This window comes from Phalacrocorax carbo, chromosome 9 (genome assembly GCF_963921805.1).
Source record: "Phalacrocorax carbo chromosome 9, bPhaCar2.1, whole genome shotgun sequence".
In the NCBI taxonomy this organism is placed as follows: domain Eukaryota; kingdom Metazoa; phylum Chordata; class Aves; order Suliformes; family Phalacrocoracidae; genus Phalacrocorax; species Phalacrocorax carbo.
The window spans coordinates 28,521,740-28,545,054 of record NC_087521.1 but is presented as its reverse complement, the minus strand read 5'-3'; the positions used below and the strand labels follow the sequence as shown (position 1 = coordinate 28,545,054).

Genomic DNA, 23,315 nt, shown 5'->3' with positions numbered 1-23,315 from the left:
ATGCAGGATGCCTGGATCCTTTCTATTAGTTTCAGAGGACAAATATCATAGGTCAAGACTTGTGGAATAATAATAATTCATTAATACAATAATAAAACAGACCAGAAAGTCTGAATAAAATTGACTCCAGAGCCTGGAGCTGGTTTGCTGCAGTAAATGGGTAAACTGAATTTGCTAAACCATTTGGAAAAATGGGCTCAGGCAGCCGTTTGAGCTCAAGTAAATTGGGAGAAGGTGCCTTTGGGTGACTGAAGGGCTGTCTCAGAAAAGGCTGCCATTTGGACTGGTTTCCTCTGCCTAGAATACAGACATATTGCTCCCTAGGCATCCTTCTGCAGATACCTCTGTGACTCTGTGCCTCCTCTCCAGAAATAAACAGCACATTTCTGGTAGTATGGTAGCCACCTTCTAGACATGCAGCCATTATTTTTCTTGGACCACAGAAATGATATATCCAAGGTAAAATAAATATATAAATAAGTAAAGTTGCTCACAACAATGGTTTGCCTGAATAACTAATTCCTCAGCAAATTTTCCCACAATAAGACATGTCCTAATGAGCTATCAGGAGGAGAGGAAATTCATCACTTACCTCACAAATATCAACTTGAGAGCACTGCTCATGTCAGATGGCATAATTAATGGCTTGAGAGGGACCGTGGAGCAGCACAGCCAAAACCACAGTCCCCATTAGTCATTCCACATCAGTCCAACTCATACAGTGTTACTTGATCTACAGAGGATTAGCCAGGCTACTAGAAGGAGATACGGGGCTGAAGGGAATACAGGCAAATACAGTACATCTGATCTTGATTTATCCAGGTTGGTTTTCTCCTTATCACTAAGGTGGCAATGGCAGTTGATCCTGCAGCCTGTTTTGGTTTTTTTATGACTTTTTCTCAGGCAAATAGAATTTACAGTCTTTGGGTTTCACCCTCTCTGAGCAACTCATTTTCAACCCCACGTCAGCACACAGTCCCCTTGGGGTTTCTTCCCTACAGGTGATGGGAGTTCAATTCCCGTGCAGAAGGCCCAAGTGGGTGCCCTGGAGCCAGCAAGGTCCCTCCAAGCCGCGGGCAGGAGGTCTGGGATGTTTTGTTCAAGATGCTGTTGGTTGTGGTAAGGTTGCAGTAGGAAGACATCTGTGCTGTGCTCCTTGTGCTGGCACCACCAGAGCTGGGGGAATGTGCAGCCTTCTCTCATCCCATGTCCATCTCTTTTCTGTGTCCTGGGCAACTGCAAGCACTGCACCACTGGCTTCCTCCACAGTGCAAAAGGGACCAAACACTGCCCGCATATCTGGTCCAGTGGTAACCTCCTCCTACAGACATTTACAGAAGCCAAGGTATGGGGGGATGCTTTGGAGGAACAGCTCTCCCTGCTGGGATGGCAAAGCTGAGGCAGGAGCCAGAAATGTCAGCTGTTGTAATGAGAACGTGAAATGGTGGGTAAGACCAAAGGACCATCTCACCTAGGATCCGATCTCCAAGGACAGACAGAGATGGCACCACGTAGCAGATACTTGGTTTAGGGAAGAATGGAGGATTCTGGCAAGTGCAGAGCGATCACTTTGTGGTTCTACTTTCTTAGCAACGCGCTGCCCAGGGATTTCCTGAGCTGAAGGTTACTTCCCCAGCTCTGTATTTTGCAGCCCTTGATGGGCTTTTTCCCATTAGTTTCTCTAATATCTTTTTGAACCAGTGTTTATTTTTGGCCTCTGCAGTGTCCTATGATGAGTGCCACAGAAGAATTATGTGCTGTGTAAAATATGTGCTTCTTTTCCACTGTCTCAAAATTTCTGCCTGACCTGTATGTTTGATGTCCTCCATTCCCTGTGGTATGAGAAAGAGTGAATAATCATTCAACATGCCTTGTGCCTTTCTCCCCCATTTTCAACATTTTAAGAAAACTAAGCCTATTTAAGTCTTCTTTGTAAAACACCATCAAATTTACTCCAGTAAAACAGCTGTATATTTCAGAGACCAAGTTACAGCCTAGAGTAATTTTTGTTTTAGGATTTACATGAGAGAAGAGTATGAGAAATCCAGGCAGCTGCCAAATGAGTGATGGCTGCAGGTTTGATTTCTACCTCTTTGCTCACTCCAGTGTGTGGTCGCTCCATCGAACCAAGTACTGCGCTTCAGGAGCTGTCAGCTTCCTAAATGCAGCTGTTTTATGTCTGTTAACATTTGCAAATGCCTGACTGTATTTTCTAAAGCTCCCTGATAAATGCTTGCTTGAGTTTGTTCATCAGCAAAAACAACTTTATGTGCTCTACAAGTGACCCTCATGTTTCGCCTCTGCAATAACTCTCTGCAATTGAGCCCTCTGCTTGCTGGTGGTAAGGTGTGAGCATTGGGCTTGCCCGAGGCAAAGTGCCCTTGGCATCTGCTAGCCCCTTCTGTGGGATCCAGCGTAAGCAGTAACCGAGCTTTTTATGTTGGTGTTGACCCCCCAAGTTAACTTCAGAAAACATCACCTGGCAAATCTGATGTGTCGTGGTTCAAAAAAGTTTTACAGCTCAATCGAGGTCTGATTTCCTTCCAGATAAGGACAAAACCCTTTGGGAAGCCAGCACTTCTTGGAAGCAAGGTTAAGAGCAATATACTTTCCTCCTCTATTACCAGACTGAAATATCAATGAAATCTTTTCTCTTAGGAGTCCACATATATCCCCACAGGGTCAGGTCAGTGCTCTATAACTCATCTTGCAAAATTGAAATATGATTTTTGATGATCAGAAAAATGGCCTGACACATTTCATATATACTGACAAAAGTTTTTATTCAAGAAGCAGGATCTGTACAAAAATACCTTCCCATAATGGACAGAGCAAGATTTCAAGATAATTTGGATTACAAATGATTTACAGTGAAGCTGAATTAATGTCTTCTCTGAGAATTCCCCCAGCACCTGCTTCAGGACTGTGTCTGTAACCTCTTAACAGCATAGAAAAATAATTGTCTTGTTGCCCAATGGAAACACAAGCCTGAAATCACATGTGCAGTTTATTCAGGGTCTCGGTCCCCCATCTGCGCCTCTAAACACTACCTGGGAAGTGGCACAGTGCCCAAAATGAGCGGAAACAACCCTGGATTAAGAAGTGATCTGAGACCTGCAGTTGATCTCAGACTGGATATGGCTAGGAAATTGGATCAGGAAATTACTTTACCTGGAACCGGAGATGAATTGCAGTGTTTTGTGCTGGAAAGAGAATTCATGTTTAGATGGAAAAAATGAAATTGGGATTGAGGGGAAATTCTAGCTTGGAGTCAGTTTAATTTGGATTTTTGTGCTGGGGGAGGGAAATAAGTACAAATTACATTCCTCCCTCTGAAGCGTTTTGCTTTCTTGCATCCTAGCTATGCAGTTTTGGGTCCTACAGCTGAAAGGATGCTCTGACACCTTTCCAAGCGTGGTGCAGGGCAGGGGGCTGGTCCCTGGTGGTGCAGAGCAGGGTGGATGCTCACCCCTGGGCATTGGGTAAGTGGCAACTGTCCCTGCCATGCATGTACCGTTGCTGTGCTAATCCATTCTCAGCTCAGTGTCCAGTTGGAGCTGGGGGTTATTTTCTTTCACCCCCCACTCCATCTTCCAGCCAGGGGACAATGCAGGTGATCCCAGCTGTGGGCAGCCCCTAACTTACACCAAAGCTTGTAAAAAGTTATTCCACTTCTGGTAAGTCATTGCTGCTACTTGCAATATCTTGTTGGGGGTGGGGCGGGGTGGGGGGTGACCAGCTGAGCTAGGAACAAACCCACTCAATCTGCAGGTCCCGGGGTGACTGTACACCCTGTCCCTTACTGCCACCATCTGAGGCTGGTGGCCAGACTTTTAGAAACTGGGGTCAAAACTTGCTTGGATCCAGTAGCCAGGATGAAGCTGGTTGTGTTTTTTTTGTTGTTGTTAGTTTTGTTTCTTTTTTTTTGCTGGAGGGATGTGTGTTGTGTCCACCAATGCGGGTGACATCAGTGTCCCATGTCATTAGGGGGATATCCCACTGAGAGAGGTGGTACCCAGCCCTGCTGGGGAGGCACGGACTGATTTAACCCCCTGGGTGCCAGGGCGTATCAGCAGCCAGATTTTCCCGAAGAAGAAGGATCCCCCACAGCAGCTCTTCCTCTGTGCTCCCCCCGCAAGCCCTGAAGCCATCAGTAGGGGCAGCTCGGACTGCTGGAGAGGCAGCAGCCGTGTCTGGAGGAGGCATTGCATTGCATTGCATTGCACTGCGCATCCTCCCTCCCCACCCCCTACTGCTGCAGGCTTCCTCCCTTCATCCCTCCATCCTCCCCCCCTCCCGCCCTGCATCCCTCCCTCCTGCATCCCTCCCTCCTGTATCCTTCCCTCCTCCATCCCTCCCGCCTTCCCCCCCTCTGCCTGTGCAGAGCTGCGGACATGGCGCTCAGCAATTTCCTCTTCGCTCAGTGCATCTGCTACTTCCTGGCCTTCCTCTTCAGCTTCATCGTGGTGGTGCCGCTCTCCGAGAATGGCAACGACTTTCATGGCCGGTGCCTGCTCTTCACCGAGGGCATGTGGCTCAACGCCAACCTGACAGTGGAGAGGCAGCGCTTCACCGTGCAGGAGTGGGGGCCTGAGGCTGCCTGCCGCTTCAGCATCTTCACCGGGCTCCTCTCCCTGCTGCTGGCCACAGTGCAGGCCTGGAGGACCCTCTTCTTCCTCTGCAAAGGGCATGAGGAGTAAGTACCCCTGGGGAGGGCAGGAGGTGCCCATCCCTCCTGCAGGCTGGGGCAAGTGGGAGCAGCCTGGGGAAGAAGCATTGGGCTCTGCACCATCCAGATCATCCTGCTCCCTAGAGGGGTTTGGGGTGAGGCAGTGTATTGCCTGTGTCTGTCTGCACACACATCATGTACACCCCCACCTCTGTCCAGGGCCACCTCTGGAGGATGCTCCCCTGCAGGGTCTTGGGTAGGGGGCTGGATTCACCTTTATGTGCCCACTGCCCTTTGGCTGGCTCAGCTGCAGTGGACATGGAGGGTGCTGGGACCGTTGGCGATGCTGGAGGCTGGGGCTCGCAGATGCCTCCTGGCCATGGTTCCACCACATGTCCCTGCAAAAGGGAGCCTTCCCAGGATGTACACCGGGTGCCTGAAAAACTGTGAAACAACATGGTTGTGCGTGGGGGGCAGAAGGGATCAGTTGGTGGTCCCACTCTATTTTTATCCTGCTATTGTGGTGGACATGGCAACTACTGCGCAGAACAACTATTGCTTGGTTACGACATGAAAGCAATGCTGAGCACTCCCTGCAGCAGCTGCAGGGCTGCACTGGCAGCTGGTTACTATGCTCAGACAAACTAAGGGGCATGAGACCCCAGCAGGAATACTGAGAAGCTTGGTGGTCCAGGCAGCAGCTCTGGAGCACTGTGCTCTGTGCTTGGCTCTCTGGTGGCCTGTCCTGCCACCTTAGGTAGAGCCCCTGGCACAGGTAACCCAGCCTGTGGGTGCTACAGGGCCAGGGCCCTCCAGGCATCCAGCTGCACAGAGATGGGAAGGCAGGAGCAGGCATTGCTGGCGGGCTAGACTAGGAAAGCCATTTCCCCATGGTTTAGAGACCATGCCAAGGGTAAATCACTTGTGTCTAGGTCTATTTGGATTGTAGGTTTCCTGGGTCAGTGGCTGTTACACACATCTGGGCTTGTACAACACCCTGATGTTGGTAATACCGGGGACTGGCTGGCAGCGTTGTCTCTCTGTCTCCTTCTGACCACTCTCAAACTGCCTAGTACTAAAGCATGCTATAGCAAGTATAGATCAGAAACTTATTCTGATATTAAAACTTGCCTTACAAGATCTAAATATAACCATGGACTCAATACATTTATTTTCAGCTTCCTCAGGTGATCAGATATGTACAGAGGGAGGATTAGTTGAATCCAGATGCTTTTTTTCAGTTTTGCAGTTCAGAACTGGTTAATTTTTGGAAGATACCAGCAGTAGAAGCTTGTAATAATGAAATTTGGATCAGATGTTTGGTCTGCTTCCAAACGTGGCTATTTAGTTCAAAACTGTTGGGCAGGCCTCTGAAAAACGGTCCCCTTAGGATCACTGCTGCTGGGTCAGCTCTGGAGTGAGTTGGCCTGAAGAAGCCAGGGTTAGCACCCTGTGCATCCTAGCAAGGTGGACAGCCTTCATGTGCAACGGCTTCGAGTGATTGCTGTCAGATAGTTAGGACTGCTAAAACCCCTCCTTACCAGGGTCTCAGCACCACTTGCCTCAGGGACAGACTGAGCTCCAGCTGCCTGCAGGAGTAGGAAGAGCAAGTACTGGCTGCCAGCCACGCTCTGGGCCTGGGACTATTCAGCTCAGCTGAAAGGTAGAGGTACAACTCAGATACTTTACTGCTAGGATTGCAAAGTGATTTATACTTTGAGTGTAAGGATTTATCATTACAGGGTATCCACTCAATCTGGAATGTGTAGCTTGAAATTCTGATCTAAGCAAAAAAATAGGTGACGTAGGGAGCCCAGTTAGCTCAGTTCTCTGCCAGGATGCCCTGGCCTGAGGAACCTCCAGCACATGGTGATGATTACTTTTTGCCTGGTGCAAATCAAGTGCAACACTCAACCCTGTTTTCTCAGTGGAAGGGCCGATTCTGGACCTTGACACCTCTTCTGTGCTGCAGGGTAGGAAGTAGAGGGAGGACTAGAGGTCCTGGGCTGGCGATGATCCACTGAATACTCCTGCGAACTGTTCCTTTTCTAGACCTGTTACTAATTCTGGTGTCAACTCTGTTTTTATTCAGTGGACAGCTCAAGTCTTTTCTGCCTCTTAGGCCAGCACACCATGCTAAGGTGCACAGAGTGGATATGGCTTTAGAAACATTTGAGATGAAATCTAGGCTAGGTGTGAAATCAGGATAGGGGCAGTGAACATGTAAAACTGCAGTGTGCTTGTACCATCTCCCTCTGCTCTATGGGTGACCCTGGCACTCTAGGGAGGTGAGATGATCTAGTCCAGTGAAGCAAAAGGATAAGAGTAGGATTCATCTCAAGTCAGGTGGCTGGGCATCCAGCTCCCACTACAGCCTGTAAGGGCACTTTTCTCTCAGTGTTGGGAGGGGATGACTGTCACTGTGTAGAGAACCTAGAAGGCCCATATAAAACCATCTCCGCCCAGAAACAAATATCCTAACCCCACTGGTAACTGTTTCCTCATCTCATTTTAAAGAAATCCTCCTAAGATCACATATACCTCACTGTGTATAGCCTGTACAAATTAGGATTGACCAGCCCAAAGTGTTCCCAGCATTCAAGCACTGACTCAAAATGCCTCTCGGCTTTTCATTAAATGAGCCAGCAGAGAAAAGAAATTACTGGGGTTTTGTTCTCTGGGGTGAGTAGCTTCCTATCCTCAGCATAATGAGAGCGGCACTGGTGGGAAATTCATAATATTCATCCTTACCACCCACCTGAATAGGATGACCTGTCTCTTGAAATTGCCGGATTTTCTCTGATCTAGTGTATATGTCCAGTTTTTAGATAATGAGACTATCTAGATGCCACCTAGAGCAGTTTCAAGTAGTGAAGGACTTGGTCAGATGAGTGAGAAAAGATTTAGAAAGTTTTCACTAGCTAGAATTAGAGGGGAGAGTTAAGCAGTGAGGCTGGAAGAGGAGTAGAAAATTCCTTGGCCTTGTGGAACTACTGTAAGAATCCCACCCCCTACCAGAACAAACACAGCATGTGCCTAGGGCTGGCCCTGGTTGGGCAGAGATAACGGGGCTGAAGTAAATTGACATTCAGCTGGCAGAAATAACATACTAACGCCAAAGCCAGAGAAGTCCCAGGAGAAGCTGGCCTGCTCTGCAAATTGCCCATAAAACTGAGATTCGTGTCCTATGATGCTGCCATCACACCTTGTGTTACACTGCTTAAAATAATTATAGCTATCAGTATGTGTTGTTTTATTTTTAGTTTCCCTCTCCTAGGCAATTTTTGTCCCAATTATCACTTTAGTCATGAAATAATTTTAGCTCCAGTTACTATATAATTTGAGCTAATGACATTTATTTTAACAATGGTGATTTTCATCATTACAGCTAATGAAAGCCATGCTGTGTATGAACAATTGCCACTTAGTATTTATGATTTAAAGGCCCATCTTCTTATGGTGAAAAACCCCATCAAAATCAAAAGCACTTACAAATGAACATAATGTGACCTAAAATCATAATCCATAGTTTTTCAATGTATTAGGTGCTCTTAATTAAAGCAGATGTGTTTCCTATGGAAACTGATATCTTTGTGCCCAGTGTATGCTGCTTAAAGAGGCTGCTGATGTTGTGTTTCAGCTGTTTATGAGTTACATTTTTCTTCCTTTTTATTGCAGCTCTTTCTTTTATGCCTTCCTGAATCTGCTGATCAGCGCCTTTGTGGTGTTTATCACTTTTATTGCTAGCACTATAGTGAGTGTAGGATTTAACATGTGGTGTGATGCAATTACCGAAAAAGGAAGCATGCCAAATAGGTTAGTATTGAAGAATACATTTTTTTCTTTTTTTTTTTTTCATATATGCACGAATGAACAATGGTGTTACAAACTGTAGTTATTACACGCAAGGTGAGCAATGGGGAGAAGGCATCTGTAATGTAGATATCCAGATTTTTTCATCTGGAACAAAAAAAAGCAAATGAAACATTTTTTTTTGCATTTAGTTCCCCACAAAGAAAAGTACAGTTTCCATGGCATTCCATAGTCTCTTTAAGTGTTTAAGAGTCACAATCATATGCAAAAGAAATCCATTAGTTTAAAAATTTTCATTTCCAAAGGAGAGCTAGATTTGGAAAGTCTGTAAGAATGGGGGGAGTGTGGTCTTGTGAGCAGGGCAGGGGATTGGGAATGAGGACTCCTGGCTTGCTGTCCTGACTCTGCCACCGACCCACTGTGTGACAGCAGGCAAGTCACTCAGCCTGCTTGTGCCACAATGCACCGTCATCCAAAAAGTGGTGTAAAACACCTCATAGCAGTTCTGTGGGTGCCCTGAGAGCCAAAGAATGGAAAGTACTTTGTAAGTGCAAAGTACAGATGATTGATACTTTCTTACAGTGCACAAAATGTATAGCTCCTGAAATGAGCTACTGTATCCCACGATGCTTACGCTCCTTATAAGAAACATGATAAGTTGAGGTAGATTTTTTCCTATGAATAAAAAACAATGAACAGAGAGGAGAAAGCGACATTTTATGTCATATGATATTGAATAAATGTACTACTTAAAACATACATTTATGTTGCACATTGTCATATGTTGTAAAATGCCATAGTAAATGTTCTGTTTAGGGCTGCAACGATTAATTGAATTATTTGAATATTCGGTTAAAAGTTTTATTACAAAAAACACCTAATCGAATATTCGGATAAGAACCCAAGATGACCAACAGCACTGAAAAGGAGAGAGAAGAGGCTGCAGAAATCAACCAAGAGCTAGAAAGACAACCTCAAAATCCTGGGATTTTTTTTCACACCAGTAAAAGTCCAAGTTATTTGTAAAATCTGTAGGCAGCCTCTATTTTACCATCAGAGTACCGTCTCCTTGCTGGAGCAACCGAAACAAAAACACCCACACAAGCCCTTCTTCTGAGGCTTTTCCTGATGAACTCAAAAGGTAATGGAGGCTCGTATGCTTTGTTTCATTGAGGGGTGAAGCAACCAACCTGGGGTGATGCCAGATGCATATATGTGGGAGGCTTGGGGGCAGCGGGAGAGGAGGGTTTTAAGTATACTGTTTTCATAATAACTGTTGCAGTTCCATTTATGGAAAATTGGTGTTATCAGTTACACAATTATTCATTCTTTTCTTTTAAAGAGGGTAATTACATGCACCTCTCAGCCTAGTTTTAGATAAGATTGGCAAGCAACCTGGTTACTCCAATAACTTAAATATCTTTTGATAGAACATGCTGTGTTGACTTATTGAAACACATTTAAGGTGTTACTTCATTTTATGTTTGCCTGTTTGGAATCTCTGAAATAATTTTCTTTTTCCCCCTCCCAAATGCCTTCCTTGGATAGCTGTGAAGAGTTACAGGATATAGACCTTGAACTGAACTTAGAAAACTCTGCTTTCTATGACCAGTTTGCTATTGCACAGGTAGGTCGGACTAGGTCATGGTTCTATTCCAGTTCATTTACCATTTGCTCCTTGATCTGGGATTGCTGGAGCTGAACTACCATCCTCTGAAATCAATGGGAACATTTCCACTGATTTCCACAAGTGCTGAATCAGGATGACAGTGAAGGGCAGATTTGCATTTGAATGTGGACACGTCAAAACCTGACTCTGACACTGATCTTGCTACTCATGATGGAAAATTTATGGTTTCTCCAAAGGATGAGCTCTGCAAATGTTGCAAAACATGTTGCAATGTGACCCGGAGTTCCTCATTGCTGTTCAGAATAATGTCTGACCTGCACCAAATGATGGGATTATTACCTTGCCTTCCATGAGTTTGTCTGAGATTGCCTGAGCCCATGTAAACACAGTCCACTGAAAATAACTAAGGGTTGCTGTCATTTAGATAGGGCTGTTTTCTGATAAATCTTGAAAATTAGACCTCTGAGGCTGTCAGACCTTTCTATTGAATGTGCTGCCTCTAAGTCAACACTCAAAGTCAGTGAACACTGGGACTTGAGCACTTGTGCATGTGAGCACGTATTAGTTCTGCAAGGAGGATAGCCCCATCCATGCAGGGTTGTGCCCATACACGTGCTTATATTGTCCCACGTGGGAAGAGGCATTAGCTTGCCGGGGCACTCCTTGAAGGTAACTGTGCCTCTTGGACACAAGATAGTTTTGTGTCTTCATTGCCAGCACTGGCATCTAGACACCCATCTCAGACATACCCGCATGTAGGATAGAAATATGTCATAAAAGTGACCCCTTTATAGCATGCTAGCGCAAGGTCCAGGCTGTATTTTGTAGAATTTGTCATTACCTCCTAATCTGCCAGTTGCTGAGCGGGTAGCAGAAGTAAACCTGTTATTTGTCTATAGCTTTGAGTTCATGGGATCTCAGGATGGACAGTTTGTAATCCATATGCCAGAGAAGGCATTTCTCAGACAGGAAGCTACGCCTGAAAGACAAGGTCCGTGCACAAAGCACTTCAGTTGAAGGAGAATTAACATATCACAGAGTAGAAAGATCAGCTCAAGCCATCGGTTCCAGCTCCCCACACTGATCCACATCCCTTTAGATGTTCCTGGGTAGAACTAGCCTGCAAGGTGCAGCCTCCAAGCTCCGCAAATGCCCATGTATGAGGAGACTGGGAGCATAACAGCTCCAGGGAAACACTGTTTGGCTTCAAAAGCTGAACCTGGTAGTGTCAAAGTGAATCCTGATTGTGACTGTTTGAAAAAAGGACCAAGCAGGGAACAAAATCCTGCATCATTGTCTTCTGATATCCAGGGTGTGTCAAGCAGAGGTGGATGAAGGCATGAGAATGGGCCAGTCTACAGAGGGCAAATAAGTTTCTTTGAAACAGTAGAAAGAAAAACCCAAGAATAGACTAGACTTACTGGCTAAAGCAAACATTTCCTTGTAAGTGCAATAATTTCCTACAGTAGGCTTTACTTAGAAACAGTGGTCTGAATGAAATATCGGGATTGCTGACAATTAAAAATTACAAATCAGGCTCTGGATAAAAACTAAAAGGGAAGAACAGGAAGCTTAATTAAAGCTTTGGATATTTCCACATATATGTGTGCATGTACAAACACACAGACGCATTCACACAGACCCCATCTCTGTCCACTTTCCTCCATTCAGATGCTTCCAATACATCAGAGTGACTCTGGGAGTTTCACTGAACTTGACTGAATCCATGTAGATTCTTTTGTATCAAATATGCTGAAAAGACCACAGCAGTAGCAGATTCCTTAATGCCTTCAAGAAAATATTTCATTAATGAAGTGGTGCTTAAAAATTAATGCAAATCTTCCAGTTCTTTAGATATGGTCATATAAAGCAAAATTAATATCTCTTATTTCCAAGGTTTATAGAGTAACTCAAAAATATTCTTTACTGGTAACTGAGATAATTGTAAGTACAGGCAGAAATACTTAAGAGAATTTCAAAGAGCCTAAGATACATAGGAACATAAACTCCCTTTAAAAAAAGTAGTAGACCTTGCTTATCTAAATTGGCTGTTAAAGTAAACAGCTGTATTGCTGTCTTGAAGTGTTTAAATTGTTGTATTTTTTAAATTAAAAATGCAGTATGTCAAAACTGAAATGCAGGAATTCCATTAATGTTTCTGTGCCAAAGGCATCATAAAAAATGGAATTTCTGCCAGAAAGCCTTACTACAAGTGACCCTCCTCTGAGGCAGGGAGGCCAACATTCAGGTACCTGTACCAATGAAAGTGTAATTATTTCCATGAAGTTAAGCAAGAGAGACTGACAAGTTAGTGATGGAACCTATTGCAGGTCGGAGGTTTTAACCCACGTGTCTCATGCCAGGTATAAATGAGCCACCAAGAAATGGATGGATTGGAAGTGGGTTTTTCTTGTGGTCTGAGTTCATGCTAATGTGAACCTCAGAGTGTAACAGTTCAATTAGTAAGATTTTCTCAACAATTTTTGAATATTTTGAATATAAATATCTTAAAATTTATACTTCTCCAGGGGTAGTGCGAGGCCCAAAGGAGTTGGGAAGAAAGTTTTGGAAAATGTCTTAAAACATCTTGCAGTTCTAAAGTAACAAAAGTGACATAATTCCAACAGTTTTGGGCCACCCAGAATGTCAGGTATGGGAAGTTCAGTGGATGCACCTGGATTATACATATCTCTTTTTTTCATTATTGTACTTAATGCATTTTTGCTTCAGTTTTTCTAGTACCTAAAGAGTTTTTCCTTTTAAGTTAGGAATAACTTGACAGAGTTGAGAACCACTGGGGCCAGGACCTCACTGGGTGTGACTTGGTGTGACTCCATGGGTTTTGGTCCAGCTGAGAGAGTTGACTTTGTTTTTACAATACATTACTGACCTCTTTATCATTTCTTTTCTTCTCTAGTTTGGTCTCTGGGCTGCCTGGCTGACTTGGCTGGGAATTACCATTCTGGCCTTCCTGAAGGTTTATCACAACTACAGACAGGAGGACCTGCTAGATAGTCTGATCCATGAGAAGGAGCTGTTGCTAGGAAGATCCTCTTCACGAACCTCTTTGCAAGATGAGAAGAGTGGCATGATCTAAAGTGTAAGCAAATTTCCAGAGCAGGATCTAGATTTTATTCTTCAGTAGTGTGAGTTGAAGTTGAGTCAGGGTATTGAGTGTGCAGGATCTTTTCTTCCCTAAAAGGAGATGTACTTCTGAATCATCCACTTCCTCCCTAAGAAATTGTTGGCAGAAGTATTTATATTAGGATACAGAGAACAAACGGCCCCATGTGCCATTGCCACAGCAAACTTTCTGTGCTGTGCAGCTACAATCTAACCTGCTCTTGCCAGCAGAGCTCCTATGTGATAATACTGGTTTTCAGGGAAGGGGCCATTTTTGAGGACTGTGCTAGCGAGACCAGGCTATTTCTTCAAACTATTTTGCAACAACAGTTGTAACTGGAGCTGTGTGCAGTCCCTCTTCTCTCCCTCTCCTCCCTTTTGCCAGTAAAGCTGCCCCTATTGTCTCTTTATTCTGGGTAATTTCAGCTCTGGTCCAGGTGCAGGTTCTCGCTGTCTCTGCTTTGCTATGTGTGGACATAGTCCTGACAACCCTGTTGCTCCTGCTCTGATTTGGAGTTCATTTAGAACATAGGGACCTGTGTTCCAGAGTTGATATTTAATATTGGACAGTTTTGATGAATTTCATTGAACCACTATATTATTACAGTATCTGTCATCATTTGGAATGATGGTGGAGATTTTTTGTGGTTTTGTTTCTTCTTAGATTTCGGCATGACCAACATTTGTTATGACTCCTGAAGTGTAGTGTAGCTAGCAACTGCTGAAGCTTGCATATTAAGATATTAGGCTGAATAGATAGTAATAATGCTTGTGCTTTTATAAATGTAACTTGGTCCATAACATTGTATACTATTCAGTTTTGAGTGCTAGAATTTACTTGTGATATTTATTTGCAAAACTACTGTAAACATTTGTATTGTAGGTAGCTCTATATATCTATAAACGTAGCAAGGAGTTCGAACAGCTGAGTTATTTTATAGGTAGTTCAGTGCTGAATGGGTCCTTTCTCCCAACTCATGGGCAGGAGTTCCAGGGCTGATGAATTTTGCTCTGAAAAGGGAGAGTAACTGTTATTTTCACAAAGCTCAGTAGTGACTCGGTTGTTGCATTCGGTTTTGCTTGGCCAGTGCTTCAACAGGTAAGGTGGATGTTTGAGGAAAGAAGTAGATGTGATAATTAAGGAGAGTCACTCTGATGAGTGTGGGTTTTTCATGGCAGAGAAAATAAGTTGTACTACAGTTAGGCAGATATCCCTAAGTACACATTGCACAGAAGACCCTAATTCAGCAGAAAACTTAGGTAAGCAGTTAAGTTCAGGTTGAAGAAGGATTTTTGTGAGTACACAGACACTGCCTGTGGCAGCTGTTTTTGAGTTGAGACTCAAATTATTGCAACACAAGTGCAAACCATGTGTATCTATATTGCCTGTTAAATAAGAAGGTTGGGGAGAGAAGACAACTTATTTCTACCCCATCAGAGCTTAAGCCTGGGGCTAGCACAACCATATAGATTTACTGTTGTCTTCTGGGGACTATCTGGTGCTTGAAGTTAAGTACCTGCTTCAGCGTTTGGTTGAAACAGAATTTGAAGTCATAACAAATCCCTGAATTTGTAAGCATTTAGGGCATAAAATCTAACATTATATTTAACAGCCAAACTGTTCTCATAGGTTTAGGGAAAAAAACCTCTATGGGCTGTAAGCAGTGAGCTGGTCCTGTGAACATCACTTATAGCCCTTAGCTGGCAACAGCTGTCTGTAAAGAGATCTTGCATTTCAGCATGATTTCTGTCCACAAGGGAATGCAATTCCTTTGAAAGCTTACAGCAGAGGCTTTTTTGTAGTTGTGAACTAATATCAGAGGAGGATTTCTGGAAAAGAGAATCAGAGATCAAGTCAGTTAATATCAATTTAAAATTCAGAGATCAGGACTGTTGGAGTATCTTTTTTTTACCCATTTGGTCTAATAAGAGATACATTCTTGCAGGTACGTAAGCTCTTTGCCAGGGCATGACATTCCCCTTCAAACCCTGAAGAAGAGCTTGAGCCCTGAAAGTTAGCCTATTTCCTATGTCTCCCCAGTTGTTTCTCCAACTGTAAAAGACACTACTTCTTCCAGCCTCACTGGATTCAGCAGTGATGCCTCTTACCCCAAATTACTTCAGTGCATGCCTTAATCCTCACATAGAATCATGCTGCTGCTTTGTATAATATATTTTATGTATGTGCCAAATCAGGCTTAGGCTGAAGTAATGTATGGGTTGGAACCACTGTTCCGCATCTTGCCTGGGAATTTGAAGAACCAGGTGGCAGAAGATAGCAAGTGTCTCCTCCTCGTCCTTGCTCTGAGATACCAGGGCTCAAGCCTTGTCTCTGGTTCTGAGGAGGAGGAAGATGTTGCTCACCAGTGAGGTTATCGGAAGCTCATGTTCTCTTCTACCTCTCTTTTCACCTGTCTTGGGTCTTTTCCTCCTTTCCCCTTCCATAAGAAGCAGTAAACACTGGTCCTGGCGTTTCTACTCTCTCTGACTTTTTTTTTAGCATTTTCAGTAGCACTGACACTGACACGTTTCCCTGACACTATGATTCATTGTTCTACAGCTCAACAGACAAAAAATGGGATCTTTAAAGTACCTGGGGCAGCCAGGATCCCACCTTGAAGTAAAAGTTGATAGGAATGAAATACCTCACTTCAACCTTTGGAAAGTCCAGCCCAACACAAGTATATGTACAGATTCACCTGTTAACTTTGGCATCAAAGCTTAGCCTCTCTTATTCATTTACCTGGGTGAATTATTCTAACCCCAGTTACAGTTCAGTGCCCATGAATGCAAGCATCTTGGCTGTTGGAGTTGGCATGCAAAGTAAAAAGAGGCTGAAGCTCTTCCTTGAGTCCCACATGCATCCCAGTCTCTTTTACCCAGCTTCCCTCACTTGACCAGGTGGGGTCTGGCATGCAGCTTACAGGCATCAGAGATGCTTAAAAGCAAATCTAGTTTTGAAGAAAGACACTGGGCAGGTGAGAAGGCAGAGGGGGTAGTGAGAAGCTCTCCAGCAGACTTGAGGGGAGGAACAGTATCATGCCAGGCCCAGTTATTGGACCCACTTGGGCTTTTGTGTTTGCATTTATCTTTCTGCAACCTCTTCTCCTAAAGCTTGGACACTCAGGCCAACGTGGCGATGCCAAGCTGAAAATGTGTTATAATAGCAGTATTATTGGTACGCTCATATATACATACCTACCTATACTCTCGCTCACATACGTCTCTTTTGCACATTTCTGACCTCTGCTTTTAGTCATCCATTGCCAACCAGTGCAGAGTGCGGCTGCAGTAGGAGTTTCTCTGAGTCAGATATTGCATTTCTGTGATATTTCGATGCCTTTTTTTATTTGCCATCTCCAAAAGCAGGCCTCTGTGAACACGCTAGCAAGAGGTGTATTCAAAGAACTAGAACCTTGTGTGGTATTTATACTTTATTTATTGTCATATGGTAGAAAGCAAAAATGCTTTGTGGTTTTTTCCCATGCTGCCCCTCTTGCTGCTGGCCATTGCTAAGCTGTGAACCATTCTAGTGGAGATCATGGGATGCAGTTGTTTAGTCACTGTGTTCCCTGTGATGCTAAAACCACAGTCAAAAGGCCTTTGTTTTGGCCTGTGAAAATTGCTAGTAATGCAGGGAGAGCCTTACTTGGTCAAATGCAACTGGATGCTGCTTTCTGAGGCACCAGGATGTTACCACACGTTTATTCTGTTAAATCGAATATATTCCTAGCTACTATCTGTGGTTAATTTTTGACAATTCCCTGCCAGCAGTCCACATTGGGTTAGAAAAATCTGAGCTAACGTGTCATCTGAGCTTTTAAATCAGTGCTGTTCATTATTATTTTTATAATGGATAAACAATTGAAGCCATTTTTCTGAATAGAATTTCATCATGAAGGCACAAATGCTTATAACTTCTTATCCCTCTAATTTATGAGGCGTCTTTCAGCTGTGAACATTCAATAGGAATCACAAAAATAAGCACATGATGATTTACTTTAAAAACTGAAGGACACATGCGAGCTCTGGCAGTGTTTCTATGGTCCCTTAGAAAACTGGTTGTTACAATAACCAGTGGTGGATGCTTGAGTATGCAGACCTTGCCATGAAATCATTCAGTGTCAGGGAGGTGGTGTATGTCTGTTTGTACAATGCACACAGATGTATGCCAGAAAGAATTCCACTGCTCTTCTGTGGTACGGATATAGGCTCTTCTCTTAACAGTCAGCTTAGGTCGGAGTAGTTGTTAGGTTGCCTTAACTTTCTACGTTGCCTTTTTCTTAGTATTAATATCTGTGCAATGATACATAGGCTGTGATACTCAGAGGTGGACGTGATGTGAGCAGAGTAGGAAAGCACTGGCCGGTGCACAACCTCCAAAAGGCTGAAATGGGTTTCTAATGGCGGTTTGCAGATGTTTCAACTCCTCCTGTATCTCTGGGTAATGTCCCGATGTTAGTTTTATTAGTTCCATTAGGAACAGAGAGTCACACTTACCTTAAAGGCCTTACCTCATCGCCACAGTAAAACCGTTGATTTAATCTATGTAATATTCAGGTTAAAAGCAGAGCTTCAAGGAAAAGGAGTACACACTTTACAGTTATGTTGCATGAGCAAGGGGTACTTTTCCCCTGATTCAGGAATTCTGCACCATGAACTCCTAAATGACCAGTGACCCTGACATGAACATGGTCCTGTTATTAATTAGTTTAAAATACAGACTTGAAGGTGACAAACAGAACACATTTTGATAGGAGTATCAATCGGTTGCCAGACCATACTCTTCTGCAACACAGTACAATATTCTGGCTGAAAACAGACAGCATGTCTTTTGTCAGAGTGATTTATTTAGTGTTAGAAAAGATAAGGTGACAAAGGGGAAGAAGGTGTATTTAGAATACAGTTATTTAGTAGCAGGAGTTTAGATGGGAGAATTAATCTGAAAATTTATTTATTGTCTTAATTGTTGAAGAAACTCAAGCAGATTTTTGGTGTAGCAAGTTAGTGTGTAGTTCATGAGGGACAGAAGGGCTAAGCTGATTTATTGTGTCTGAGGATCTAACCAATCTAACCCTCTGCATTTAAAGTAAGCTGAAAACTCACCTTTAGAAAACATCCTGTATTTTCTTCTAAATCCCCAGTATAAATAGCAGGTTAGAATGCCCTAGGCTGTGTTATTCCCTGAAATGTAGGGCTTAACTGGACAAAGTGATTCCTGGTTTGAGATCTTTGGGGTTTCTTGGTGCAAGGGTTGTCGTATGTGAAACGCATGACTAGTTGAGGGAGGACACCTAAGATTTCCCTGGACACCTGAAGGCTCTCATCGGTGAGATATGAAGCCATGCTTCACCTTCATTTGTCCTCCAGAATCATTTCGTCTTTGTTGCATATTGGTCCAATCTCAATTGTTTGCACCTCATGCAACTTTGTCCTTAGGGTGATGGTTGGAGACCATCTCCTGAGGGGAGATGTGCATAGGAGTCTCTTCAGGCTGAGCTGGGTGCAGAACATGGGGTCCACTTGCTAGGGAAGTGTGAGCCACAGGCCATTGTACAGGCTTTATGCTGGAAACAGGGTTTCTGCACAACCTCTAATCATACATCGATCTACATGATGGGTCTCAGAAAGTGCAATATCAAATGTGCACGTTCAGAGTGGATGCCAGCTGCAAACTGTTCAGTGCAATAAAGTACATACAAACCTGGTGTTGGGTGAATGTGGCTTTTATCTCCCTCAAATAAATTGCATGTAAAATCACTTTCACTATTTAAATGATAAATTTAACAGTCAGTCCAGACAGCCATTCATACTGGTAAGACTTACAGTACTTTGTGACAAACCAATCTGGATTTTGACAGAACTTTTGTCTTTTCTTCTAAATTGAAGAAGGGTGTGAACATCCTTGAGCTTTTGGGAATCTTGTCTGTGTCCCGATCCTAACTTTGTGCCTCAGACCATTTCCTTTGCTGATGGAAATAGTCCATTTTTTTCTCATTGTAATGTTTGCTTTGGAGACCATGAATATCCTTTCCTTATGCTTCAGCAATCTGGGAAGATAGGCAGGTTTTGCCTGGCTAGTTTCCACACCTGCAGGCAGTAAGAAAACACTCATATAGGTTTGTGAGCACTGAAATTGTTTTAGAATTATTTCTGTTCATGGTCCTAATGCCTTGAAGTGCATGTTTCTATTTCTGTCCTCCACAAGGAAGAGGAAACTTAACCTAAGCTGTATTTTAATACACACAAATACACATATGAGACTTGATTTTTTTTTTAAGTGACAAAATTCTGCCCAATAATTTATGAATCTAACAACTGCATAGAAGACAGGACTTTGATGTGCTCCTGACGTAGAAAGGAAAAACACAACTTCACTCTCTCAGAAAACTTAACATTTGTTTCTGAGATGTTAGACAGCAATTTACTTCAGATATATAGCGAGTACTGCTTATTTCAGTGCAGGCATGTAATTGATAGCATCTTTCCACTCTGTTGCTGGGAAAAATATTTACATAGCAATGCTTTCTCTTTAGTTTCTTTTGCTATGCCAAAGAGTGTAATTGAACTGCTATTGCAAACATAGATTAATGAATGTATTCACCTGAGTGCTTAAACTTTTCTACCTCTCATAGCTGCTGTAACTGCTTGAACTGTTATTGCACAGGATAGCCTAAAGAACTGAACCCATGTAAGAGTCTAAATTCTATTTTCATAGATAGCTAAAAGATTTAGGATTTAACTCTTATTAGCATCCTGTCAGATTCTCATTCCTAAAAAATGGGCATAGACACCCAAGAAGGGCTCTGTGTGTGAACAGCCCTTTTGATTGTTCAAACACTGCTTTGTCATCCCCCCCAAACCAAAAAGCCAGCAACTGTGATTTCTTAGACATGGAAGGTTATATGTTACCTGAAAATCTGCATTTCACAAGGGTAGCAGAAAACAATGACCTACTTGTTAAAATGACTGTAACAGTCCTTCCCCAGCCCTCCCTGCTGGCAGGTAGCTGCAAGGCACAGGTTTAGTCTCCCTCTCTGCCTTGGGAGACACAAGCCTCCATCTCCATGGCAAATGCTTCCACCTTGGTGTTATCCTGGATCCCCCTCAAATCTTCCTGCTGGAGCTTTTCTACATGGTTTGAAATTCCTAAATAAAAATATTTTAGCCTGGTGGTTGTAGTGTTTGTCAAGGAGACAAAGTACTTGGCAGGAAGAGCTGCTCACTGAAACAGCTTGAATTATTTGTATATGGTGGAAACCCAATTTGAGAAGTTTTTGTTCCCCCTTTCCACCTGACTATGATGTAAAGTGAGGGTTGAGACAACCTGCAGGGAGATGGGAATGAATAGTCATCATTGCTGTTGACCTCTTGGGTAATTTCTCACACAAGTGAGTAAAAAGTTGTGACAAAACTGCTCTTTATCTGCTTCTTATTTTCCTCTTATTCCCTCCCAGATTTGGGCAAGTTTGACTCCAGCTTGTATACAGATTCTGAAGAGTATTTATGCATGTGAGAAAAATTGCAGCTCCTATGGAAAACTACCTTCTGTCAAAAAATAAGAGAGAGTGTGGCAGATTTTCCCTTTTCTTACTTGGGCTCCCAGGGCTATGGCGTCAAACCCTTCCCTTTACATAAGCCAGGCCTGATTCGGGTGACATGTTGCTCTAGGAGGTTCCCAAGGCTGGTGCCAACAGACCCTCAAGGAACCTGGTGACGTTAGATGAGTGCTATGTTAAACCATAGATTTTAATGTGGGGAAATGTTTGAAAAATCATCTGTCATGGTATCCCATATAACACAGTCCAGAGCTTTCCCCCGCTCACTCCTGCAGCATAGGGAATTATTGTTCCCTGTTAACGCTCTGAAGTCCAGCAGTTTGTGGCTGAAATGGAGCTCATCTTCCTGCAACACACTGGATCTTGATTTAATCAGTTAACCCTTTCCACTTTCTAGGCTGCTGCAACAGTTTTAATGGTCGTTGTTAAAAGAGTGTTCAACATTTAACTTCAAAAGGTGCTAACAGCCTCCTTTTGAAACCACAGTCTTCCAGAGTTGCAAGCGGTTCTTTTGCTAAATGATGCTGAGAAGCTCCGTGATGGAGAGCATGCTTCCAGGGGAGGACCACCACACTGGGGTCTGCAGCCGGTGCAGACTGATGGTATCAGAGCAATTCTGGTCAAATACTTTCTGAATTAAACTATTGCTATTTTTCAGCCCAAGCTATGCAATTGAGAAATCAATATATTGTGATCTGAAGTACATTCCTAAGAGGTTTTTGAAGGTTTATAAACGAAACAAAGCAACTACAAAAAACTAGTTCCACTGACATCTCCTTCCCCTGGACCCTTTAATCTCCAAAAACATTCCTGACAACTTCACGGAGGGTTTTATTGCCATCAAGATGATCGGGCCTTATTTCTCATGTCTCTTCCTACTAGAGACAAGGACTGCTGAGGGGGACAGGAGAATGCCGTAAATCAAAATAGAAATAGGTAGTGGGGAGAAAGGTTAGTGTATTTGCTAGGAGGGATTTTGGCTTTCAGGCTGTGATGTGAGTGATACAGCATGGCAGTGCCTGCACTGGCAGCTGACACCGATTTCAGCCTTTGCTTGGCCCGCTCAGCCCCAGCCTTCTCCCATGGCTTCACAACTGCAGAGCATATCCTTGAAGTATGTGTTTGCTTAAACTCAGCTTCTGGAGAGAGCCACCTGTGTCAGCTGTGCAGGTATCTAGTGTAAAGGTGCTGGCATTGCCACCAAGTTTGCAGGGTCTGCTTTGGAAACCTCTTCTTTCCATGCTGGCAGATCCAGATACCCCATAGCTGGCCCTTTACACTGTGCAGCTTGTGGCTTGTGCCAGGAAAGAAATACTGTTCCCAAATCTCTGTAGACTTGCCATTTCTGAAGGGAGCTCTTTAACACCCATAGTTTTAAACGGTTTGGGGATTTTTTGCGGTACCACCTGCAAAGATCTGAAGCAGATCTTTCTTGCTTGTAGGTCAGTGCAGAGCCTGAAAGCATTTCAGCCTCTGCGAAATGTACGTCCAGTGACTTACACATTTGTCTCTCACAGCCACATGGGAAAAGCTTTATCAGTCTAGATTAACTATTGTGTTATGCTGCTAAAGAGGTCCTTGCATCACGGGTATTTGGGGACAAAACTGAATACTTTTTCGTAATTTGTTTTACCACTGAAAGCAGTAGAGGGACAAATCCTTCGCTGCTGTATGTAGCTTAGCTTTGTGAGCCACACTGGAGCCATGCCAGTCCACACAAGCTGAGGGTAGAGACTGGTCTGTTTTGAATATTATGTCTCTTGATTTGTATGGTCTTTTGCAATGTAATAACTGCTGATTTGGAGCTTTAATTGCGTGCATTTGACAGAAACAGAATTTGAGTGAGGTTTATTATTGTTTTGATACAGTCTCTAAAGGGAAGTTTTTACTAGCATTTTAATATAGTCCTTTGTAAACACGTAGCAAATAATGCTGAGTCCAATCCTTCTGCTAATGGAGTCACTGACAAAGTTTCCTTTGGCTTTAGTAGGACCTGGAATGGGTTCAGTATAAGTGATACACTCTAGTGTTACTGATAATGAGTTAACGTGTTTTATATATTGATGCTTTTTGCTGGACAGTGCATTAGCTTTTTATGATCTGGTGATATATACAAATAAATTATTTGAAAAGTCAATATTTCTGTGCCTGTTTTTTGAAGGTGAATTTAAATTGTTACAATGTAAGATAAAACATTGTTCTCAGAGTCAGTGGTAGCATCTTAATTTGTGTACTCGTTCCCCAGCATCTGCATGCCACAGCTTGTATAGTCAAGGATATAGCCAACCATCCTAAGCTGCCTGATGTCTTTTGGTACCATCTTCCAGCAGTGAATCCTAATGCCACAGAAGGCAAGGAGAAGATGCTCCCATGTCAGCAGGCAGCTGAAAGGCAGCTTGTTACCAAATGTAAAGGGGGACCACTGGCTGCAGGAGCAGGTTCATTTTCCAAATGCCAGCTGGTTAATTTTCTTCATGTACCATCACCTGTTCTCTTCAGGGGAGGGCCTGAATGTTCTCAA

At 43.4% G+C, this 23,315-nt stretch overlaps 1 protein-coding gene across 2 annotated transcripts; it reads left to right on the top strand.

Annotated features, from left to right (window-relative positions):
- The first annotated feature begins 4,303 nt into the window (after positions 1-4,303).
- Positions 4,304-22,931, top strand: TMEM179 (transmembrane protein 179). Of its 2 annotated transcripts, XM_064460886.1 has the most exons (5): positions 4,304-4,696; positions 8,348-8,485; positions 10,031-10,109; positions 13,030-13,212; positions 20,693-22,931. In XM_064460886.1, the coding sequence occupies exons 1-4, from the start codon at positions 4,395-4,397 to the stop codon at positions 13,207-13,209; spliced, it is 699 nt and encodes a 232-aa protein (XP_064316956.1). In that variant the 5' UTR covers positions 4,304-4,394; the 3' UTR covers positions 13,210-13,212; positions 20,693-22,931. The 2 variants fall into 2 exon arrangements, with proteins under 2 accessions (XP_064316956.1, XP_009511869.2); XM_009513574.2 differs by having other exon boundaries at positions 13,030-22,931.
- The last annotated feature ends 384 nt before the right edge of the window (positions 22,932-23,315 follow it).